At 43.0% G+C, this 20,381-nt stretch overlaps 1 protein-coding gene across 12 annotated transcripts in view; it reads left to right on the plus strand.

Annotated features, from left to right (window-relative positions):
* Nucleotides 1-20,381, plus strand: part of BBX (BBX high mobility group box domain containing) — a 178,374-nt gene that overhangs the window by 124,290 nt on the left and 33,703 nt on the right. For 11 of the 12 annotated variants that reach the window (XM_066620461.1, XM_066620469.1, XM_066620466.1 and 8 more), the window contains 3 exons: nucleotides 5,475-5,555; nucleotides 8,850-8,930; nucleotides 17,771-17,851. In XM_066620461.1, coding sequence (XP_066476558.1) covers nucleotides 5,475-5,555; nucleotides 8,850-8,930; nucleotides 17,771-17,851 — 243 coding nt within the window. The remainder of the gene's footprint in view (nucleotides 1-5,474; nucleotides 5,556-8,849; nucleotides 8,931-17,770; nucleotides 17,852-20,381) is intronic. The other variant, XM_066620470.1, reaches the window with a different exon arrangement.

Below are 20,381 nucleotides of genomic sequence, written 5' to 3' on the forward strand. Positions count from 1 at the left end.
CAATAACTTTTCTAATGAATTAGCCTTTTTCTCCACTGCTGCACATTGGGTCGACACTTTCATTGAGCTGTCCACCATTACCCCAAGATCCCTCTCCTGATCTGTTGCAGGCAGCTCAGAACCCATTAACCTATATGTGAAGTTTTGATTTTTTGCCCCAATGCGCATTACTTTACACTTACTTACATTGAAACGCATCTGCCATTTTGCTGCCCATTCTCCCAGTTTAGAGAGATCCTTCTGGAGCTCCTCACAATCTTTTCTGCGTCTTTACCACTCAAAGAAATTTTGTGTTGTCCACAAACTTGGCCACCTTGCTGCTTAACCCTGTCTCCAGGTCATTTACGAACAGGTTGAAAAGCAGCGGTCCCAGGACAAATCCTTGGGGCACACTGCTTTTCACCTCTCTCCATTGTAAAAATTGCCCATTGACACCCACTCTCTGTTTCCTGGTCTTCAATCAGTTCCCAGTCCATGAGAGGACCTGCCCTCTAATTCCCTGACTGTGGAGTTTTCTCAGCAGTCTTTGGTGAGTGACTGTGTCAGACGGCTTCTGAAAGTCCAGATATATAATGTCCACAGGTTCTCCCGCATCCACATGCCTGTTAACCTTTTCAAAGAATTATAAAAGGTTCATGAGGTAAGATTCTTAGAGAAGCCATGCTGATTCTCCCTCAGCAAGGCTTATTCATTTTTGTGTTTTAAGATTTTATCTTTATGAGGCATTCCACCATCTTACCCGGAACAGATGTTAGGCTGACCAGACTATAGTTTCCCTGTTCCCCTCTCCTTCCCTTTTTAAAGATTGGTGTGACATTTGCTATCCTCCAATCCTCTGGTATTGTGGCCATTTTAAGGGACAAATTGCATATCTTAGTGAAGAGATCAGCTACTTCGTTCTTCAGCCGGCCTCCACAGGACCCCCCGAAGTGCACAGACACTCAAAATAACTAGTGTGATCCACTTCCAGTTTTTGATCGCGAAACAGGAAGTGGGTCACGATTGTTATTTTGATAGTTTGTGTGCTTCAAGGGGCCCTGCTGAAGCAGGCACAGGGCTCCCTGCACCCCTCCAAAGCAACATGATTCTGGCGATCCTGTCACTGCCTCCCTTCTCCCCTGCAAGAAGTTGCAGCAGGGCTCAAACTCCATGAGAGTTTGAGAACCACTGCCCTAGCAGGTAACTTATGCTGGGAACTAAATGGGGGGAATGAATCTCTGTGAATTCTGCTGGTCTTTTCAGCATCTTTCACTACCAACAACCATGATATCCTTGCTGGTTTTACTTTAAGTAGAGCTTTGCAGTGACTCTGTTTCCAAGAGCTAGATCCCAGAAGGTGTTGCTAGCAAACTATTTAACCCCTTTGTCTTTGAACTACGGCAATGGTTCTAAACTTACTGTAGTCATGGTGCCCTTCGTTCGCAACAGCCGCTTCTTTCTGGCTCCCCCAGGTGCCACCATCTTGGATAACGTGAGATGTTGTGCAATTCTCGCAAGATCTCTTGCAATCCAAAATGACAATGCCCTGAAGAGCTGGGAAGAAGAGGCCACTGGGGACATCTTGTGGTGCCCCTATGAGTTCACCACGACACCTGAGGACACCACAGTGTACAGATTGAGAACCACTGGAGTATGGGGGTTATTCAAGGTTCCACTATGTTTCCTCATGATGTTCAACATTAACATGAAACTTCTAAAGGAAATGATCTAGAAGTTTCAGCTGATGTGTTATCGGTATGCTGATGATATCCAGGTCTATCTCTCATTTTTCTCTGATCCTGAAGAGGCAATGGAGTTTGTGAATCAATACTTGAGGTCAGCAATGGACTGAATGTTAGCCAGTAAACTGAGATGGAATCCAGACAAGTGTTGGTTGTCAGTAGGTGCTGCTTGTCAGTAGGAGAGTCAGTATAGATTTGGATGTACAATCTGTATGGAATGAAATACTACTCCCCCTGAAAATCAGGTTTGTAGTTGGGGATGCACCTTTATCCAGCCCTAGTCCTGGATGATCAGGTGGCAGCTGTGTCTGAGGGGCCTTCGCAATGTTTTGGCTCATTTTGCCTAGTGAAAAGTAAAGGTTTTCCCTGGCATTAAGCCTAATTGTGTCCAACTGTAGGGGTGGTGCTCATCTCCATTTCTAAGTCGAAGAGACGGTGTTCGTCCGCAGACAGTTTCCGTGTTCGTGTGACTGGCATGACTAGATGCCTAAGTGCACGGAACGTTGTTACCTTTCCACCAAGGTGGTACCTATTTATCTGCTTGTATTTTTACACGTTTTTGAACTGCTAGGTTGGCAGGAGCTGGGACAAGCAACAGAAGCTCACCCTGTCGCGTGGATTTGAACTGCCAGCCTTGCAGTCAACAGGCTTGTCAGCTTAGCGGTTTAACCCGTCCCGCCGCCACGTCCCTTAATTTTGCCTACTGCACCCCTTTTTGAGGACGTATTTGCCCAGTGTGACTCATGACCTAGTCACAGCTAGATTGATTAGTGCAGTGCGTTTTGTATGGGACTAGCCTTGAAGGGTACAGGAAGCTTCATCTTCTATAGAATGGAACTGTATGGGTTCTTTTTGAAGCTCATGCTCAGGAGCATATAACTTTACTATCTCCATTGATTACCAGTATGTTTTTGGGCTGAATTCACAGTGTTGGCTATGACCTTTATAAGCCCTTAACAACCAGGGATCAAAATATTTGGGGAACCACCTCACAGCCTCTAGGGTAAGAAATTCCCTCCCACTTGAGGCCTGTAGCCCCCTTGTCATCAGCCTTTCACCACTTAGCCAAAAATTATTTGTTCAAGCAGGCATTTAAGGTAAGTAGATGCCCCCATATTGTTTGATCTCTGAATTATTAACCTCAGTTGGGTTTGGGGTTTAAGTATTGTTTGAGTTCTGTTTTAATTACTCTTTCCTTTTTTTGTGTTGTTGATTATTTTTTTTCTTAATATTTTGTAAGCCACCTTGAGGGCAAATGTCCTAACTTTAAATAACAACTCTAAGTATTAGTGCCAAGTTATATGCCTGCTTTGTTAGTGCACTGCCATTCACTAGTTACAGTATGCTTGCACAACATTTTCTGCACTGAATTTTCAGTCCTAGTCTTCAGATCAGTCTGATACATTTCTTACAAAAATTCATGATACTAGTAACTTCAGGAACTTTTCCCAAAATACTCTGGGCAGCTCTTTAGCTTGCAGATGGTTGCATTGAAGCTTGTGGTGTGAAATATTTCTTTATAGATGGCATCAAAGAACGATTAGGCAGATGCTAAGGAATCAGAATAAGTTTGAGTGTTAATAACAGAACGAAGGCACTTTAAATTGACTCTACCCAGTTTACCTTCCTTCATTTGCATTTAATAATCCATCTTAAAGAATTAAGTACTATTCTGATTCAGATTGTTCTATTCTGATTTACTAACAGTCCAATCCTAAAGTGTACTGGCTCAACCAGGCCGCATAGCCTGCACTGCATCTAGTGCAGCTTAGGAGCCGGCTTGAGGTCATTCCTGTGAGGCTTCTTGGATCTGCGCCAGCCAAATCCGGGAATCCTGGTGTAATGCCAGGCTAGCTTGGAGGGAAGTTAGGATACGGTGTACATGACCGCAGCCAATTGCATGCCCTTCCCTGGGCAATCCTCCTCACCCAAAAATGTCTCCTCCCGCCTCCAAACCACCCTTCCACCACCTTCTCCATGCCTCTGTGCCACCCTGTGCAATCTTACCTGCTCCACCCATCACTAGGCTGGGATGTGGTACCAGCAGACTTGTGCTCACCTTTGCTCCAGCGCAGCCAGTTCTTGAGTAGCCACAAATGTGCTTTCTGCAACATTTGCGACACTCGAAGCTGGTGCAGGGACTGCCATGCCAGCTTAAGGTAAGGTCTGGATTGTGCTGTAAATCCATTGTCCTTGAGCATTAATCTGGTTGCGCTAATAATACTCAAACAGCTGTTAAATCTAAAAGTAGATTTACACTTGCTAACTTTGCTGTACTTTTAGGGGTGTTTCTTGTGGAAGAATTTCATGGTGCTATCAATGAGAATGCTGTTACCATGTCTTAGCAAGGAAAGGAAAATGAAGAATCGATGCTGGCTTTTATGTAGCATTTGTTAGTGGCAACTAACAACTTCACTTATTATTCGTAAAGGTTTTCTGTCTTCATTGTGTTGTCTTTTTCTTTGATCCCAACCTGTTTTCCACTTTAAAGGAAGGAAGAAGGATGAATGAAAAGCATTTCTGCATGCTTAGTTTTGACTGGGTTCCTGCCTTTATGCTTCCAGTTTTATGCTTTATGCTTCCAGTTTTTGCACACTGGACATACATGCCACATTAGTGCTGCTTCATACCATTGTCCACTTTGCATGTGTATTTTCTTGCATAATTAGAGTATCTAATGCTGTTGGAACTGACCTTCCTATTTCTTATCTTCAATGCTGCTTTTATTTTAAATTTAGCAGCTTGCTTGACTTTTCATGCTTCTCATCTCAAAAGATGCTTCTTTCTTTTATTCTGTTTTAAATTACTATAGGATTCAGTTTGAACATCTTACAAATCTTTTCATACTCTTTCCACTCTTTTTAAAAAAATCTTTCAGCTTTTTTAAAAATAATGTCTTTTATTCTTTATAGATTTCTCATCAAACCCAAAACCTTTGCTATGTTATTCTACATCTCAGGAATGCGCTGCCTCTGGGTCTTTGAGCATCTGTCAATTTTGGTCTTTAAACCATGACTAAAGAGCCACGCTCCCAGGCTTTTTCCTTGTTATTTAATCTTTCCTAGTTTTCCTTCCTCTGGCATCCATTTCCTGTTTGCCTCTCCTCCTTCTTTTTTAATCTGAAAGATTGTAAATCTTCAGGCAAGATCTGTCTTTACTTTTATCTGTTCTATAGCATTTTTATTTGAAAGTGCTTTATTAGTAATTATCATAATATATGTGCATATCTCTTGTCAGAAACTGTATAGAACTCTACAGGCATACATCTGGGCATAATTTAAAGCGCTGCTCATTATCAGTAAAGTTCTAAACAACCTGGGATCTGAAAGACTGATTCCATGCAAGGTTGCCCAGACCTAGCTTCCATCAGTAGACAGCTTCCTTTCAGTCCACGCTCCTACCACCATCTAAGGGATAGGGTCAGAATGGTGATGACTAGAGAAAGGACAGCTTCAGTTGTGAAATCCCGTATCTGGCCTGCCATCCCCAGAAAATTTTGTCTGGTGCCAAACTTGTTAGTTCCATTTTTGATCACCTTGAGTAGCAAATGTATTTATTTTATGGTTCTGCTGGATTTCATTATCTAATGATAGATGCTGCTTTGGTGTTTTGATATTGTTTTATTGGTTGAGTTTTTATTGTATTGTTTTTACCTTTTGATTGTAAACTTTATGTTGGGAATTTGTGCTGAAATTTGACTCATGATGGAAAGTTTTGTTCCTGAAGTTTTCTTTCCTACTATGTTTGCTTCAGGTGTCTTCAAATACATGCCATTCGGATGCATCCAACTCTAGTGAAGGATATTTAAAGTCGCCATTATTTCAGTTTGCTGAGGTGAATTTCTTAAAATAATTATCTGTATTAGAAAAACCTTTCAGATAACCTTGAAATACTTGAACTAAATTTTTCATTTGTAGAGAGGTCAGTAAGACAGCCTATCAAAACTAGAATGTGTGGGTTTTGCTCTGCTATCCTCCTTTTTCCCATATTCCCTGTTGTAAAGTTCCTATCTTCGCTCTCTTTGCAGTTCCCAAAACAGAAAGAGTAGGAAGGGAAGCAGAATCACGCTTGACTGACCTCTGTTGAGCATGAATAAACTGTTCAAAGGCACAGCGATTCATTGATTGCACAGATAGCCAACAGCTCTTTTCCCTGGTTCTAACCTGGAAGGTTACCATGGCTAACCCAATCAATTAGCCTTCAGTTAGCTATGGGGGGAAGTTTCCTGTTCAAAATCAGGGAAGGGAGCCATTTTTCAACAGGGGTTCCACCTCAGGGAACCCCACTTCCTTGGTTAAACATCAAGACTTGCTAACCAGGGGGAAAACGTCCCTATTAAAGTTGGAACAGGTTCATATAATAGGCCTGGACTAGGAAGTATGCTGGCCTCAGAAGGGCAAGCCCTTAGGGGGAAATTATCACTGTTTATAGGCTGTTGGAATACATGCTGACACAGGAAGGCTGCTGAAGGATGATGGGCAGCACTGAAGAAGGGACTAGCACTTTTCTTCCTACAAATTAACCTCTGTATTGGAGTGAGCATGTGGTTACATATCCCACATGGGTTGAAACACATGGATGTGATCCATGGATGTATTTTCCCAGGGAATAATTGTGCATTTGATCTGGGCCTTATATAAGTCTTATCAAAATTGATGAGAGTTAATTGCAACAAAATCTATTCTATTATTTCCATTGAGATTGTCATGTTGAGATTAACTCTTGTTGGATTGTGCCTCTTTTTGCCCTTTCCAGACATTTTCATAATAAATTATATTTGCTGTGTGAGTTTTTGAGTGTGTCTCCTTTTTCTTTTGCTGCCCTTTGTGTGACCATGACAGTGTGTTCCAAGACAAAGAATAGATTGTGAACCAGCTTTGAACTGCAGAATGATCCACATAAAAATGTTCTGCAATGCAAACTCAAACCTGACTGGATTTATTGTAAATAAATGTTAGCCTGTCTCACTCTAGGACTTAAGGGATGGAAAAAAATGTAAAAGCTTGTTAAAACTGTCCAGTAAAATCTTAGTAAAAGGATGTCTGCTAAAATCTCACACCCAATTGAAAAATTGATCTCAGCTACCTGTAAGTCCTGTTTATCAGTGTGAGGAAAAGAGACTTATAATACTTCTGAAGGAGAAGGCATTTGTAGGTACCCAGGATAAAGGAATTGAGAGCTAGAGAGAATGCCTCCCTTACGTGATTATATTGCAAGAAGATGGTGAACAGATGAGGAAATTCTAATACAGGAGGGTCCCCTTATCCACTAATGGAATATCTGTGGTTTCGTGTATCTGTGGATCAGGTCCACTCTCCCCCTCTGGATGGCCTCTCGTGCCATCCCTGCCCCCACCCAGGCTTAAACCACCCTCTCCCCCAGTTTTGCCTCTTCCCCACCTTTCTTCTACCCCAGAACCCCTCCCTACCACTTGGCAGGAACTTACTACCAATGCCTCCCTGGCTTTCACCAACTGGTCCAGTGCCCAGCCAGTGCCTTCATTATTCTGGCCGTAGCACGGTGCCTTATGGCACAGCCATTTCCTGGGCAGTGCACAGGAGATCAGCACTGGCCCAGGCTTGGATCACACTCTTAAGTATCATTAATTTCAATAGGAGAGTTCAGCCAGCAATTTTAAGCCACACTGGTTTCAGTTTGAATGTTAAGCATGTGCTTAAATATTATTCACTGAAACCAATGAATTGTAAACATGTTTTAACTTGGAAAAGGATTGGAAAAGGAAAGGATCGTGCTTGTGATTTCCTTCAGTGCAATCAGGAAATCTTAATCTTCCAGATTAGTAATTTGATCAGACAATTTAAAAATTGCCATTATATGTATGGCAGGGTGGAATTTTTAGCTAGCATAATGAAACATTTCCATGTCGAAAAAAGAAACTACAATCATCTGATCTTATATTCAATTCTGCTAAGTAGGTCGTTTTGAAATTGGGGGAGGGGAATTTACTTCCAACTCAGTATGTCCATTTATTTTTATATGGAAATTCCAACTCCTTTGTTCATGTCACTCCACCTGGTACCTGAGTGACTACTTTAATAATTTGTATGCAGCTAACATTTGAGATTAGATAATTTGCTCTCTGTCAACACAAGGAATCAAAACCTTTGGCCTAGCAGAAAACGGTAGTTTATTTTTTTATTACCTCTGACTTTTTTGATTGTTTGTTTTCTTTGTCATATTAATTCATAGAATTATAGAATCATAGAGTTGGAAGGGATCTAATAGGTCATCTAGTCCAACCCCCTGCCTTAGGCAGGAAATTCTCTTAGAGCATCTCCAACAGGTGCTTGTTGAACCTCTACTTGAATGTCTCTAGTGAGGGAGAGTCCACCACCTCTCTCGGCAATCTGTTCCACTGCTGAACTGCTCTGACCGTCAGGAATTTTTTCCTGATGTATAATCAAAATCTCCTCTCTTGACATTTGTACGCATTGGTTCTAGTTCTACTTCTACTGTCTGAGACAACTGAGAATAAATTATTCCCTTCTTCCATATGAAGCCCTTTAGGTATTTAAAGAGAGCTATCATATCCCCTCTCAGGCTTCTCTTTGTCAGGCTGAACATGCCAAGTTCCCTCAACCTTTCCTCGCAGGGTTTATCCTCCAGCCCCCTGATCATCCTCGTCACTCTCCTCTGAACCTGCTCCAGTTTGGCTGCATCTTTCTTAAAGTGGGGTGTCCAGAATTGGACACAATACTCCAGGTGAGGTCTAACCAGTGCAGAATAAAGTGGAACTACTACTTCTCGTGACTTGGAAGCTACGGTTCTGTTACTACAGGCTAAAATTGCATTTGCCTTCTTTGCAGCCACATCACACTGCTGACTCATGTTCGTCCTAGGATCCACCACAACTCCAAGATCCCGCTCACATGTAGTGCTGCCAAGCCATGTATCTCCCATTTTATACCTGCATCTTTGGTTGCCGAAGAATTTTTAGTAGCAAAAGTCATGTCAGTGTTTTTCACACTTTACTATTTACTAAACCCTTAGGAAAGAACTTTTCTATATTGCTTTGTAACTGGGAGTCATAAGTACGAAAGAAAAAACAGATTGTGTTGACATATGATCATCAAAGGTTGATATTAAAAAACTTTTTTTTTTCTCCAGATCTCCTCAAGCCCATCACAAACAGATGCCCCTGCAGATTCAAAAGAAAGTGACGAAACAGCACTACTTCAGTTTTCTGAGGTATAGCATTTCTAACTTTTTTGTTAGGAGAAGAAATACAGGGTAGTGTGACTAACAGTGCAATCCTTTGCATTTTTACTCTGAAATAAGTCCAAAAGCATTACTTACTTCCAGGTAAGTGGCCTAGGATTACAACTGAAAAATCCTTCATGGCAAGGTGCTTTAGGGCTACAATCCTATATACGCTCCCAAACCTGGGAGCAATCCCATTGAACATGACAGGGCTTACTTCTGAGTAGCTATGGATAGGAGAGTGCAGTACATGGTGCAATCTGGATGCAGTAGCAGGCCAATTTTTAAGTTGAAGAACCACTGAACGAGCATGTTGCCACCTCTCCACGCCCTTTCAAGGGCAGAGTTGTGACAAAGTAATCTGGATTTGTTAAACCACAGTTTTGTCTGTGATCCAAATACAGGAACTGTTGTTTAATTACAGCCTACAAGCTAAGATATTTAACCAAGATTTTTTATTGGATCCTGGCTTGTAGACTACAGACAAACCAGCACCTGAATTTGGAATAGTTTAACAAGTCAGACTTTCTTCACATGCAAGATCAGGGGGAAGGGGTGAGGTGCAGGCCATCACTCCTTCAGTTTGCATTCTGGACAACACCATACAGTGATCTTCTTGTTGTTGGCAACCTTCAGTCTCGAAAGACTGTGGTATCGTGCTCTGAAAGGTGGTTCTGGAACAGCGTCTAGTGTGACTGAAAAGGCCAATTTGGGAGTGACAATCCCTTCCACACTGGGAGCAAGTGCAGTCTGTCCCTGGTCTGTCTCCCTGGCTATGGGCCTTCCTTCTTTGCCTCTTTGCCTCAGTCTGTTGGCCAAGTGTCTCTTCAAAGACATACAGTGATATTTGACATATATAAGCAATAGCCTATGCAGGAGCCTAGACTTATTATGAACTGTTGTGTGCAATACTTATAAGCACTTGATACTCTAAGAGATTCTAACAAAACTCAAATTTCCAGGGTCTGGATGTGACTTTCAGTGACTTGTAAGAAAGAGATTCTTCTCCAGCTTGTATAAAATTCAAGTCATTTCCAAAATCATCCCCTCTCTGCCGTTGTTCTCTGTCTTCATTTCAAAACAATATTTTCCTCATAATTATGGTTTAAACCAGTGTTTCTCAAACTGTAGGTTGGGACCCACTAGGTGGGTCATGAGCCAATTTCAGATGGGTCCCCATTCATTTCAATATTTTATTTTAAATATATTAAACTTGATACTGCCTTGGTATGTGATTGCATTTGGGGAAATGTTACAGACCTGTTCCTTTAACAAGCTACTATGTCTTTTAACAATGATAGTAAGTGGGACTTACTTTTTGGGTAAGTGGGACTTACTTTTGGGTAAGCATGGGTGGGATTGCAGCCTAGAATTGTTAAAAATTTTCTTGCTTGATGATGTCACTTCTGGTCATGACATCACTTATGGTGGGTCCTGACAGATTCTCATTCTAAAAAATGGGTCCTGGTGCTAAATGTGTGAGAACCACTGGTTTAAGCAATTTGACAATAATATTAATATAGGGTGAATCAAAATGGTCTCCAGGATTCTGGCAAACCATAACACCTTAACGGTAAGGGATATGGAAACACAGTACATTGTGATAGAAAGAAAGAGTCTCCAAGTTTTGTATGTGCGCACACTTGGAGATTGGTACATCCTTGGCTGGTAGGGGGAGTTCCTGTCAGTCAGGATGGCGTCAGGTGCAGAGGCTTGCTGTGTTTTAGAGTATGCAAAAACGGATTCCATTATCATGGTTCAACAGCACTTTCATGCTCGATTTCTTCTGGAGCTATATTAAGAGCAAGGTGTGCCGTCCTGGTTCCAAGATTTAAAGGAATTGAAACAACACACTACCACAACTATCACGCAGGTGGGTCAGGCAATGCTGGTACATGTATGAGCTGAATTGGATTACAGGATAGACATTTGCACGCCATGGGCGGATACATCCAGGATTTGTAAGTTCTGTAAAAAACCTTTAACATTTCTCTTTCTATTAACATTAACTATGTTACCCTATCCTTTTCTGTAACGATGTAGTAGTACACTAAAATTCCAGAGACCATTATGACTCACCTTGTACAATCAAGTGATAGACTTAAATGGAAACTGTATCAGCCCCACAAACTGAAAACTTCACAGAAAATTAGCAAAACTGAAACTGAACAAGGATCCCAAGTCCTGTTGTGAAACTAGAATGCAGGGTGCAGTTAGGCAACTAACACATGACTCATGCTGTGAGTCATAACACATGACTCCCATTATACTGAAACGGGGTACCACTAGAAACAAGGTAATCTAGAACCAATAGGTATGTACCAGAACTCCTAAGACCTATTCAGGCGTTTGTCACTGCAGAAAAACACTGATCATGGAGGAAGGTGAGGACAGCTTGTGTGGGTCACCAGCAGAGGCAGGACTGAAGAAGTGCACTTGTAGGATGTCCCTTATTTCTCTCCATGGGAGAATAAGGTTCTAGAGAGTCAGCTAAGCTGGGTCAAAAGTGCTCCAACTCTCTTTGTGCGTGAAGCAGTTATTATTATTAATTATTAATAGTCTGTTCTTGGGGCGGGCAGCTTACATGTCTATTTACCACCTTTTTCCTCCTTTTTCTCCAATAACCATTCCTGGGACTAAATGTGAGCCAGAACATTCCATTATTTAGCTCTAGAATCTCTTTCAATGCTAAGGCCGTGGTCTAGAAGACAAAAAGTTGCAGCAGGAAGTACTGTGAATATATGCAATGTACCTTCCTTTGAACCCTGGCAATTCTTGGAGGAGGAAGAATGCATTGAAGGGGAAGAAACAAGGATAGGATTGTCTCTGACACATTGAAATTTCACTCAGGAATAGTGTCCAAGCTTGTTCCTAAGTCTTACAAAACAAACATATCTCTGGTTACTTGAATAAATGGAGAAGTGGTCTGGAGCAATATAAGACAGACCTTGTATCTTGGTACTGTCTCCAAAAGCATATCTGCTGAATCAGTCTTATTCCTCTTGTGAATAGCAGAAAATAGCATTTCTGTAGCCCTTATATTTCTTCAAGAAAGGAACTGCTTAGTTGTGGATTAGGAAAAAAAGTCATCCTTGTAAATTGTCCTTAATCCTTTGTGTAGATTTAAGGCTCTGTACATTTCAACCCTGTAGCTTTCTTTCTTCTGTTAGCGCAGGGGTGCCCAAACCCCGGCCCTGGGGCCACTTGCGGCCCCTGAGGCCTCTCAATGCGGCCCTCAGGGAGCCCCCAGTCTCCAGTGAGCTTCTGGCCCTCTGGAGCTTCGTTGGAGCCCACACTGGCCCGACGCAACTGCTCTCAGAGCGAGGGCGACTGTTTGACCTCTCACATTAGCTGTGGGATGAGGGCTCACTCCACTGCTTGCTGTTTCACATCTGTGATGCAGTAGTGGCAGCAAAGGACAGGCCAGCCTTGCTTTGTGCAAGGCCTTTTATAGGCCTTGAGTTATTGCAAGGCCTTCATTCATTCATATAAGTTCATCTTTAATACATTCATTTATGTAAACTTATGTAAATTTATGTAAATTTTAAATGTAAATTAATTCTGACACAGTGTCAGAGAGACAATGTCTGACACAGTGTCAGAGAGACAATGTGGCCCTCTTACCAAAAACTTTGGACACCCCTGTGTTAGCCGAATCCTCACATTATATAGTCAAGCTAGGGGGAATGAAATACAACAGCTTAATCTTTTCTATGTGTTTCATTTCTCTTAGCTTGGCTATATAATGTAGCTACTCAAGACTCAAATATATCTTGCGTGCTAAAAAAAGAAAAGAAAAGCAGTAGTTCTGGGCTTGAACATCTTTCTGATTAGCAGTATTTCAGTAAAAGATTAAATAGCCTTATAATACCTTGGATTCTGTCAATGCCTATGAGTTCTGCTAGAGAGCACTTGTCTCTTCATCACTAGCAATTGCTGCAGCAGGAGACGGCAAAAGATGCTCCAGCTTCACATATGTATCACTTCATTGTGTCATGGATCATGAATTTTAAAGGCTGCAAAAATATGTTAACAGCACTGTCTTGTTGCCATGCTAATGCAGCATGCAAGAGGGTGCTAACCTTATGCAAATCATCCAGGATATTGCACTATTGCAGCATTGTTACAAATTCTATTCTACTGACACGGCCCGATCCAGAAGAATGCGCGCTGGCTCACCGCCGGCGTGCACTTTTGCAAACATACCGTAAGGCACTGCAACAGTGTCCGCTGGTCCAGCACTGGAGCAGGCTCATCGGGAGCCCGTGCTGAATCTGCACTGGCTGGCAGACCAAGGACTGCCACCCGGAGTTCCAGGCAAGCACTGGCCAGCGGAGAAGTAAGTCTGAGCGGGGGGAAGGCATTATGGGATGGGGGAGGGTGGGAAGAAGGCGTGGGGGGGGATGGAGCAGGGAGGAAGGGGGCGGAGATGGTGGCAGGCTCTGCCGCCATATCCTGACCCTTCTCCAGGCCTGGGAGACCCAACATGGATCTCCTCAAATCTGTGCCTGCTCAATAGCGGGTGCAGATCCGAGGAGACCCATCAGGGCTGCCTGGGGCTTACACAGGGTAAGGGAGCATAAATTTCCATACTCTGAGTAGCCCTGTTGGTGCTTCCCAGCCCTTTAGGATGCAGCAGTAGTCATTTTGGCACCTCAGTAGCCCCAGGCACTTGGAAGCTCAGCACTTGGAAGCCTAACACACATCACACTTTGGCCTCCTACCCACTATTGAGTTGACTCAATTCAACATTTAAAGATTTTTTTTCTTTATTCCATCTGTTATCACAAGATGAACCTGATACCAACATTATTACCTTGGCAGCATTGGAGGATGTTTCCTTGTGCTCTAATAACATATATAAATAAGCCCCACTGGGTGGACAGGATGACTTGGCTACTTCTCATACTAGAACCATGTAATTAATGTTTAATGGGTCTTAAGTACAAGGTCTTGCACATTATCTCAACAAATACATTTTTCCCTTTCTCCTGTTTATTCAGAAAATGCAAATATGGAGCTTGGGAAGGCATTTATAAATGCAGGAAGGTGCTTAATCCTTCCTACATCTGCTGATGCCTCCCTGCAATTGCTCCTCCCATATGTTTCTCCCCCCCCCCCCACAGTAAGATTTATTGAGTCCAGTGAACCTTAGGGCACAATCCTAAGCATGTCTACTCAGAAGTAAGTCCTGTTGTGTTCGATGGTGCTTAATCTCAGGAAAGTGTGGATGAGATTGCAGCCTGAATCTCTCAGGTGAGAGTGAAGCCTGGTAGGTGGAAAATGAGCTACAAACAGGCAGCAGAACATTTTGCTAAGAAATATCAGCAGATAAGCCAACGTTTGAGCATCTTTCGCCCACCTCTAGAGGTGAATTCTCTCCTTCAAATGCCTGTCCTCTCCCCCCCCCCCATCTTGCACTATTAGGCAGAGAGCTTGTACATCCCACCCTCGTGCTATGCTGGGAACGGTAGCCTAATAGTGTGTGGGAGAGGGGGTCAGATGAACCACTCCATTTGATCAGCAATACCAGCTTACCGGAAGTTGGGTGGGATGTGTGAGCTTCCTAACGGTATGGACTGGGAGGAGGGGGTCAGCTAGATAAGCATCATCAAACCAGCACAAAGCAAACCTGGTACTGGGCAACAGATGTTTGTCTCATAACTACACAATGAGAAGCCAGCTGCCATGAATTGGTGTTAAATGCTGGTGTAGCAGCTATTTGCAAACATTCAACGAATTACGTTGATAATTGGAATTTGCTAATAAAAATCTGTTTATCACATCCCATAACTGATATCTGCAGTTAATTCACCTCTTGAAGATCTGGAATTACAAAATGTGCACTTTCAGAATTGCTGACTGCATAGCCTAAAGCAAAGTTTCACATTCTCCACTGTAGCGATCTATAAACTAGAGAAATTCTTTCTGAGTTTCCTCAAGGTTAATTAATAACAGAACAAAGATGAATGCTGTAGCTGTTAGCACATGGTTTGCCTTAGGACAAGCAGAATGAAAGCAAGGGTGGGAGAAAAGCCATCTTGTTCTATACAATGCTGTAACATGTGGAGGGGTCTCTCTCTCTCTCTCTCTCTCTCTCTCTCTCTCTCTCTCTCTCTCTCTGTGTGTGTGTGTGTGTGTGTGTGTGAGGAAAGAAAATATTAATATGAGATAGAGAATATCTCCACAAAGTTGGAAATTGAAGCACACCTGAACATTTTTCAAAGGAGGACTATAGGAAGGGTCTTTGTAGTATGTACCCTAATGATTGTACAGCTGACTGCTTGCAAAACATTTTAGTGCAGTATAAAGAAAAAACAGCAGGTACTATCTATGTAACCAGCAGTCCTAATTGAAGAATAATGTGTACTTTGAGAACCATGAGTCTGGAGCAGTGGTTGCCAAACTTACCATAGTCACAGCGCCCTTCTTTCATGGCAGCCTCTTTTCCCTAGCTTTCCAAGGTGCCGCCATCTTGAATTGTGCAAAATCTCACATGGTTTTCGTGAGATCTCACATAATCCAAGATGATGGTGCTCTGAAAGGCCAAGAAGACGAGGCCACCAGAGACATACCGCAGCACCACTAAGAGTTCGCCACAGCACCCTCAGGCACTACAGCACACAATTTGGAAACAACTGGTGTAGAGTATCCCACACATACCTGATACGGAATCTATGTGCATTGCAGAATACTTGAGGGGTTGGCCTACTGCACCCTCTCAGCTTACTCTGGGTGCCAGGCAGACCTGTTAGGCCTAGGCATTACCTGTCACAATTTGAGAGTGCTTTCTTGAACATGTCTGGCAGAAGATAGGCAAACAGTGTACTGCAGAGGATAGGCAACATTGAGCAAGCAGCCTTGCAGTTCTTCACCATTACTGATCTTCTGATCAGGCAACTCCTAATAATCATGCAAGGTAAGCCTCAAAGTACAGTTTTGGAAAACCTCAGTTTTTCAGTTTTGAAAAACTGACCTACAGCAGTTAGCATGAAAACACACATTAGTTATGGACAGGAGACCACAAAATAGTGAATCTGCCTGTGCTCAGCTAATTTTCTCAATACTCTGGAAATATACAAAACAGCAAAAACAAGAACAGGTGATGAAAACTAGAAGCTTATCATATATTTTAAAAGACAAAATATTTTCATATTAGAATGTTGAGCGTATAAGCCATTCTCTGCCATTCAGCAGTCCAGAGCTGTATGGTCATGTGAGAAAATCCTTTTTGTTTCCAAACTGGGCTCTTAGCACTATAACACATCTCTTCCAGATGAGGGCGTTTAGAGAGAGCCACAAAAACTCTTCAGTGCTAGATAGTATCTTGAGCTTATTCCCGTGTCAGACCCAGCACTTACCACATCAAGTAGTGTGAAAACTCGAATTTTTCTGCTCCCAGAGAAGTGTTTCTAATCCTGAAGATGTCAGGGTGCTTACTTTTAGATTATTCATGGAGGAAATAAGCATCAAAGGAATGCTGAATCAAACCACTGGGCCATGTAGCTCAATGTTATCTATACTGACTAGCAGTAAACCATCTCATACATAGCAGACACTCTGCCACCAAACTGCAGTCCCAGCCCTGTGTCCTGAAGTACCTTAGGGTTTTATTTTCATGACTAACTTCCATACCTCTTTTATCAGTACAAAGTAACTATTCCCTCAGAGCATCTTTTGGCAACTCTTCATGTGGCAAAACTACCTTCTTTCCTCCTCCTTTCTTTGTGCTACTCTTTACAAATTTCCCACTGAGGAAAGTATTGTTTCATTCTGAAATTGTAAGCAGTCAATAGCAAACCTGCCGAGTGAAACTGCCGAGTATCTGTAAACATACAAAAATCCAGTAGCACAACAGTCATGTGCGATGATGCTCATTGCACTGCAGTCCAGGATGCCTGGGGATTCTTGGCAGCCATCCCAGGCAGCTTTTTTGTTCAGCCTGGGTGTTCTTCATATGTTCCCTTTCTCTTTATTTCTTTCACAGCAGGACAGAATAATACTGAGTCTTTGTGAAAGCAATGATACCATCAAGTGTATGTGTCATTCATAATGGACAGCCTTTAGCCCAGGAATAAAAGTCCCCTGTCAGTCATACACAATTCATTATAGAGCATGACACACTTCAGTGTAGTCCCAGTATGTTTATCACCTCTTTGTTTGCCCAGTGGCTACACTTTTTTCAGTTAAATCTAATAATGTGGCTAATAAGGAAAGTTTCTTTCTTCTGTGGAACCATGAGTCTGGTTCGAAGATGATGTGCACAGATGTCTCTGTCTCCTGTGGAACCTTAAAAATCACAGCTACATTTGCAGGATGTTTAGGGTACCAATGACAGGAACATCATAGGTTATGATGCTCAGGGAGAGTTTGGGATGCTGTAAGTGTTTGTGGGGGTGGTGAGGGAGTGGTGACATGACTGCCATAATCGTGCTGCCGCAGGTGACAAAAGGGTCTTGGTTTTCATTGTGAAACTGGCATTGGTCTTTTCTTGCTGTTTACAGCAGTTTGAAGTGGGGATGCCTGTAGAGGGGGTTGTGGGCTTCCCGAACCCTCTGGAGAGCCATAGTGACCCCCAGGTAAGTTTTTTAAAAAAATTAAAACTCTATTGTCCCAGCTGAGGCATGTTCATAGCAATTGCATCACTGCCATCACTGTCGTCCCGCCACTTAAGGGGGCAGTGACAGAGATTCCCCGGTTGGGGTATCATGACACCCCAGTTTGGGAACCTCTGGGTTATGCTGTCCTAAAAGGGACATGTTTTCCTACATGCCTATCTCACCTATAACTAAAAAAGTTTTTTCTCTCTGCCTTGGTTTAAAATTTAGATCTCTTCAGTTGCTTCACAGTTGGGGAGTCCTGAGCCTGTAAAGCACTGTAGGAAGTCAGCACTCTTCCAGTTGGCTGAGGTAAGGCTCCCTTTTTGTGTCAAAATTTGTACTTTTATTAGTACTTTGCAATAAACAAAAAAATAGTTGCCACCAGAAGTGTCTTGAGCAATAAAGTGTTGGAAAAGCTATTGAACAGTACAGATGAGCATGGAAGCATTCAAAAAATTTATCGTAACTTTTTAAATATATAAACTAAACCAGCAATTCCCAAACTTTGGGTCTGAGGTCATGACCCAATTTTTGTCAGGTCGCAAAACTGACAGGGCAGTTTAGGCCATGCGCATCAAGGGTTAAACAAGCTGCTACTTGGGGTAGAAAGCACCGATGCCCAATCACCATTATAGCCACACCCCTTGGCATTTATAAATCAGGCAGCAGCCTCTAGGGCAGGGATGTCAAACTCATTTCATACAGAAGGTACCTGCTAACTGCCGGAAGTGGCATCATTAAACTGAAAGTGTCATTATTAAGCAGATGATGGCCAGAAATAAGTACTTTGTTCTCACATAGTAACTCATTAGCTGCAACTGACAGAAGAGAAAATGTGCAAATCTAGTTCATATTTTCAAGATAGGAGAGAGCCCAATTATCATGCTGGGGGAGCCCAATTATAATGGGGGCTGGATAAATTACTTCCTGGGGCCACATTCGGCCTGTGGGCCTTACGTTTGACACCTGTGCTCTAAGGCCTCTAAAACGTTTGGGAACCACTGAACCATAGATGCTCACGACCAAGGAAAAGTTAGGTCTAAATTTTCACAGCATGTCAGCCCAACTTTTTGTAATATTTACATGGGAAGCATTTGTACAGAAATGAGCATATTATCTGATCACAGCCCCTGGCAAGTGTTTCCTCCATGTTGCATCTCCCCTTGAAATGGTGCAGGAAAGATTGAGGTCCTAATCCTATCCAATTTTCCAGCACAGAGGCAGCCGTAATGCAGCCGTAACATAAGGGAACAAGTGTTTGCTTACCTTGAGGAGGCCTCGGTGAGTACTCCCCTACCACAAGATGCTCTACATACCCCTTTGGCACAGCTTCATCTGGGGAAAGTTGGATAGGATTGGGCCCTTAGTTGTCATACTGAAAGTTCAAGGATCTTTTCTGCAGAATGTGAGCAACCCTATGTTCTAACTGGACTTAAGTTCAGTTAACTGTTTTTGTATTATGCTCTCTGCTTCTGGAAATCAGATAAGGAAAATGATAAATATACTCTGATTAATTACTGTATTTTAATATGGAAACTATTCTGAGGACTTTGGGCCAAATCCTGTCCAACTTTCCAGCCCTGGTGTAGCCATGCTATTGGGATGGGTGCTGCATCCTGTGGTGGGAGAGTAGTTAAATTGAGGCCTCCTCAGAGTAAGGAAACATTTCTTCCCTTTACCTCCAAGCTACACTGCAGCTGCACCAGTGCTGGAAAGAACTGAGTCCTAAATCCCCCTATGAAGATTTACTGCAACACTGATTTGGACTGCATAAGCCACTAAAACACTGATTAATGCCCCTTGTCATTGTAAATGTGTGTCTAGGAAACTTACAGAGCAATCCTATCTAGCACTGGAACAGGCAGGCCAAGAGGCTTGTGCTGTATCCAGTGCGACATAGGGTGCCAAAGTGGCTCCACCACAGGTAAGGGGAAACTCTTCCCCTTAACCCGGATAAGCCACTGCAACACCTGTGGGTCTCCTCAGACTTGTACCACCTCCTGAGGTGGCACGTCAGAGGAGAACGAGCTGCTTCAAGCCACTCTGTTCTGCTCAGGGAACGAGGTTGGGATCCGGCATAACAGCTGGGTCCCAGCCCCGCCTCCTACTCCCCACCTGTCCCTGGGACCACCCTCTGCCCACCCCAGAATCCTTCCCTTCCACCTGCTTCCCGCCTCCTCCCACCCAAGAGCCTTGCGTCTGCTGAGCTCGGCCAACAAAGGCTCACTCACTCCACAAGCAACCACAAAGGCTGGATGCAGCTTCCATGTTCCAGCGTACCTCCATGCACTGGCACGACTTGCTCCTGAGGAGGCGCAAATTTTTTTTATAAGAACATAAGAACAGCCCCACTGGATCAGGCCATAGGCCCATCTAGTCCAGCTTCCTGTATCTCACAGTGGCCCACCAAATGCCCCAGGGAGCACACCAGATAACAAGATACCTCATCCTGGTGCCCTCCCTTGCATCTTGCCTTCTGACGTAGCCCATTTCTAAAATCAGGAGGTTGCGCATACACATCATGGCTTCTAACCCATAATGGATTTTTCCTCCAGAAACTTGTCCAGTCCCCTTTTAAAGGCATCCAGGCCAGATGCCGTCACCACATCCTGCGGCAAGGAGTTCCACAGACTGACCACACGCTGAGTAAAGAAATATTTTCTTTTGTCTGTCCTAACCCTCCCAACACTCAATTTTAGTGGATGTCCCCTGGTTCTGGTGTTCTGTGAGAGTGTAAAGAGCATCTCTCTATCCACTTTATCCTTCCCATGCATAATTTTGTATGTCTCAATCATGTCCCCCCTCAGGCGTCTCTTTTCTAGGCTGAAGAGGCCCGAAC

The sequence above is a fragment of the Tiliqua scincoides genome, chromosome 3, assembly GCF_035046505.1.
Source record: "Tiliqua scincoides isolate rTilSci1 chromosome 3, rTilSci1.hap2, whole genome shotgun sequence".
NCBI lineage: Eukaryota > Metazoa > Chordata > Lepidosauria > Squamata > Scincidae > Tiliqua > Tiliqua scincoides.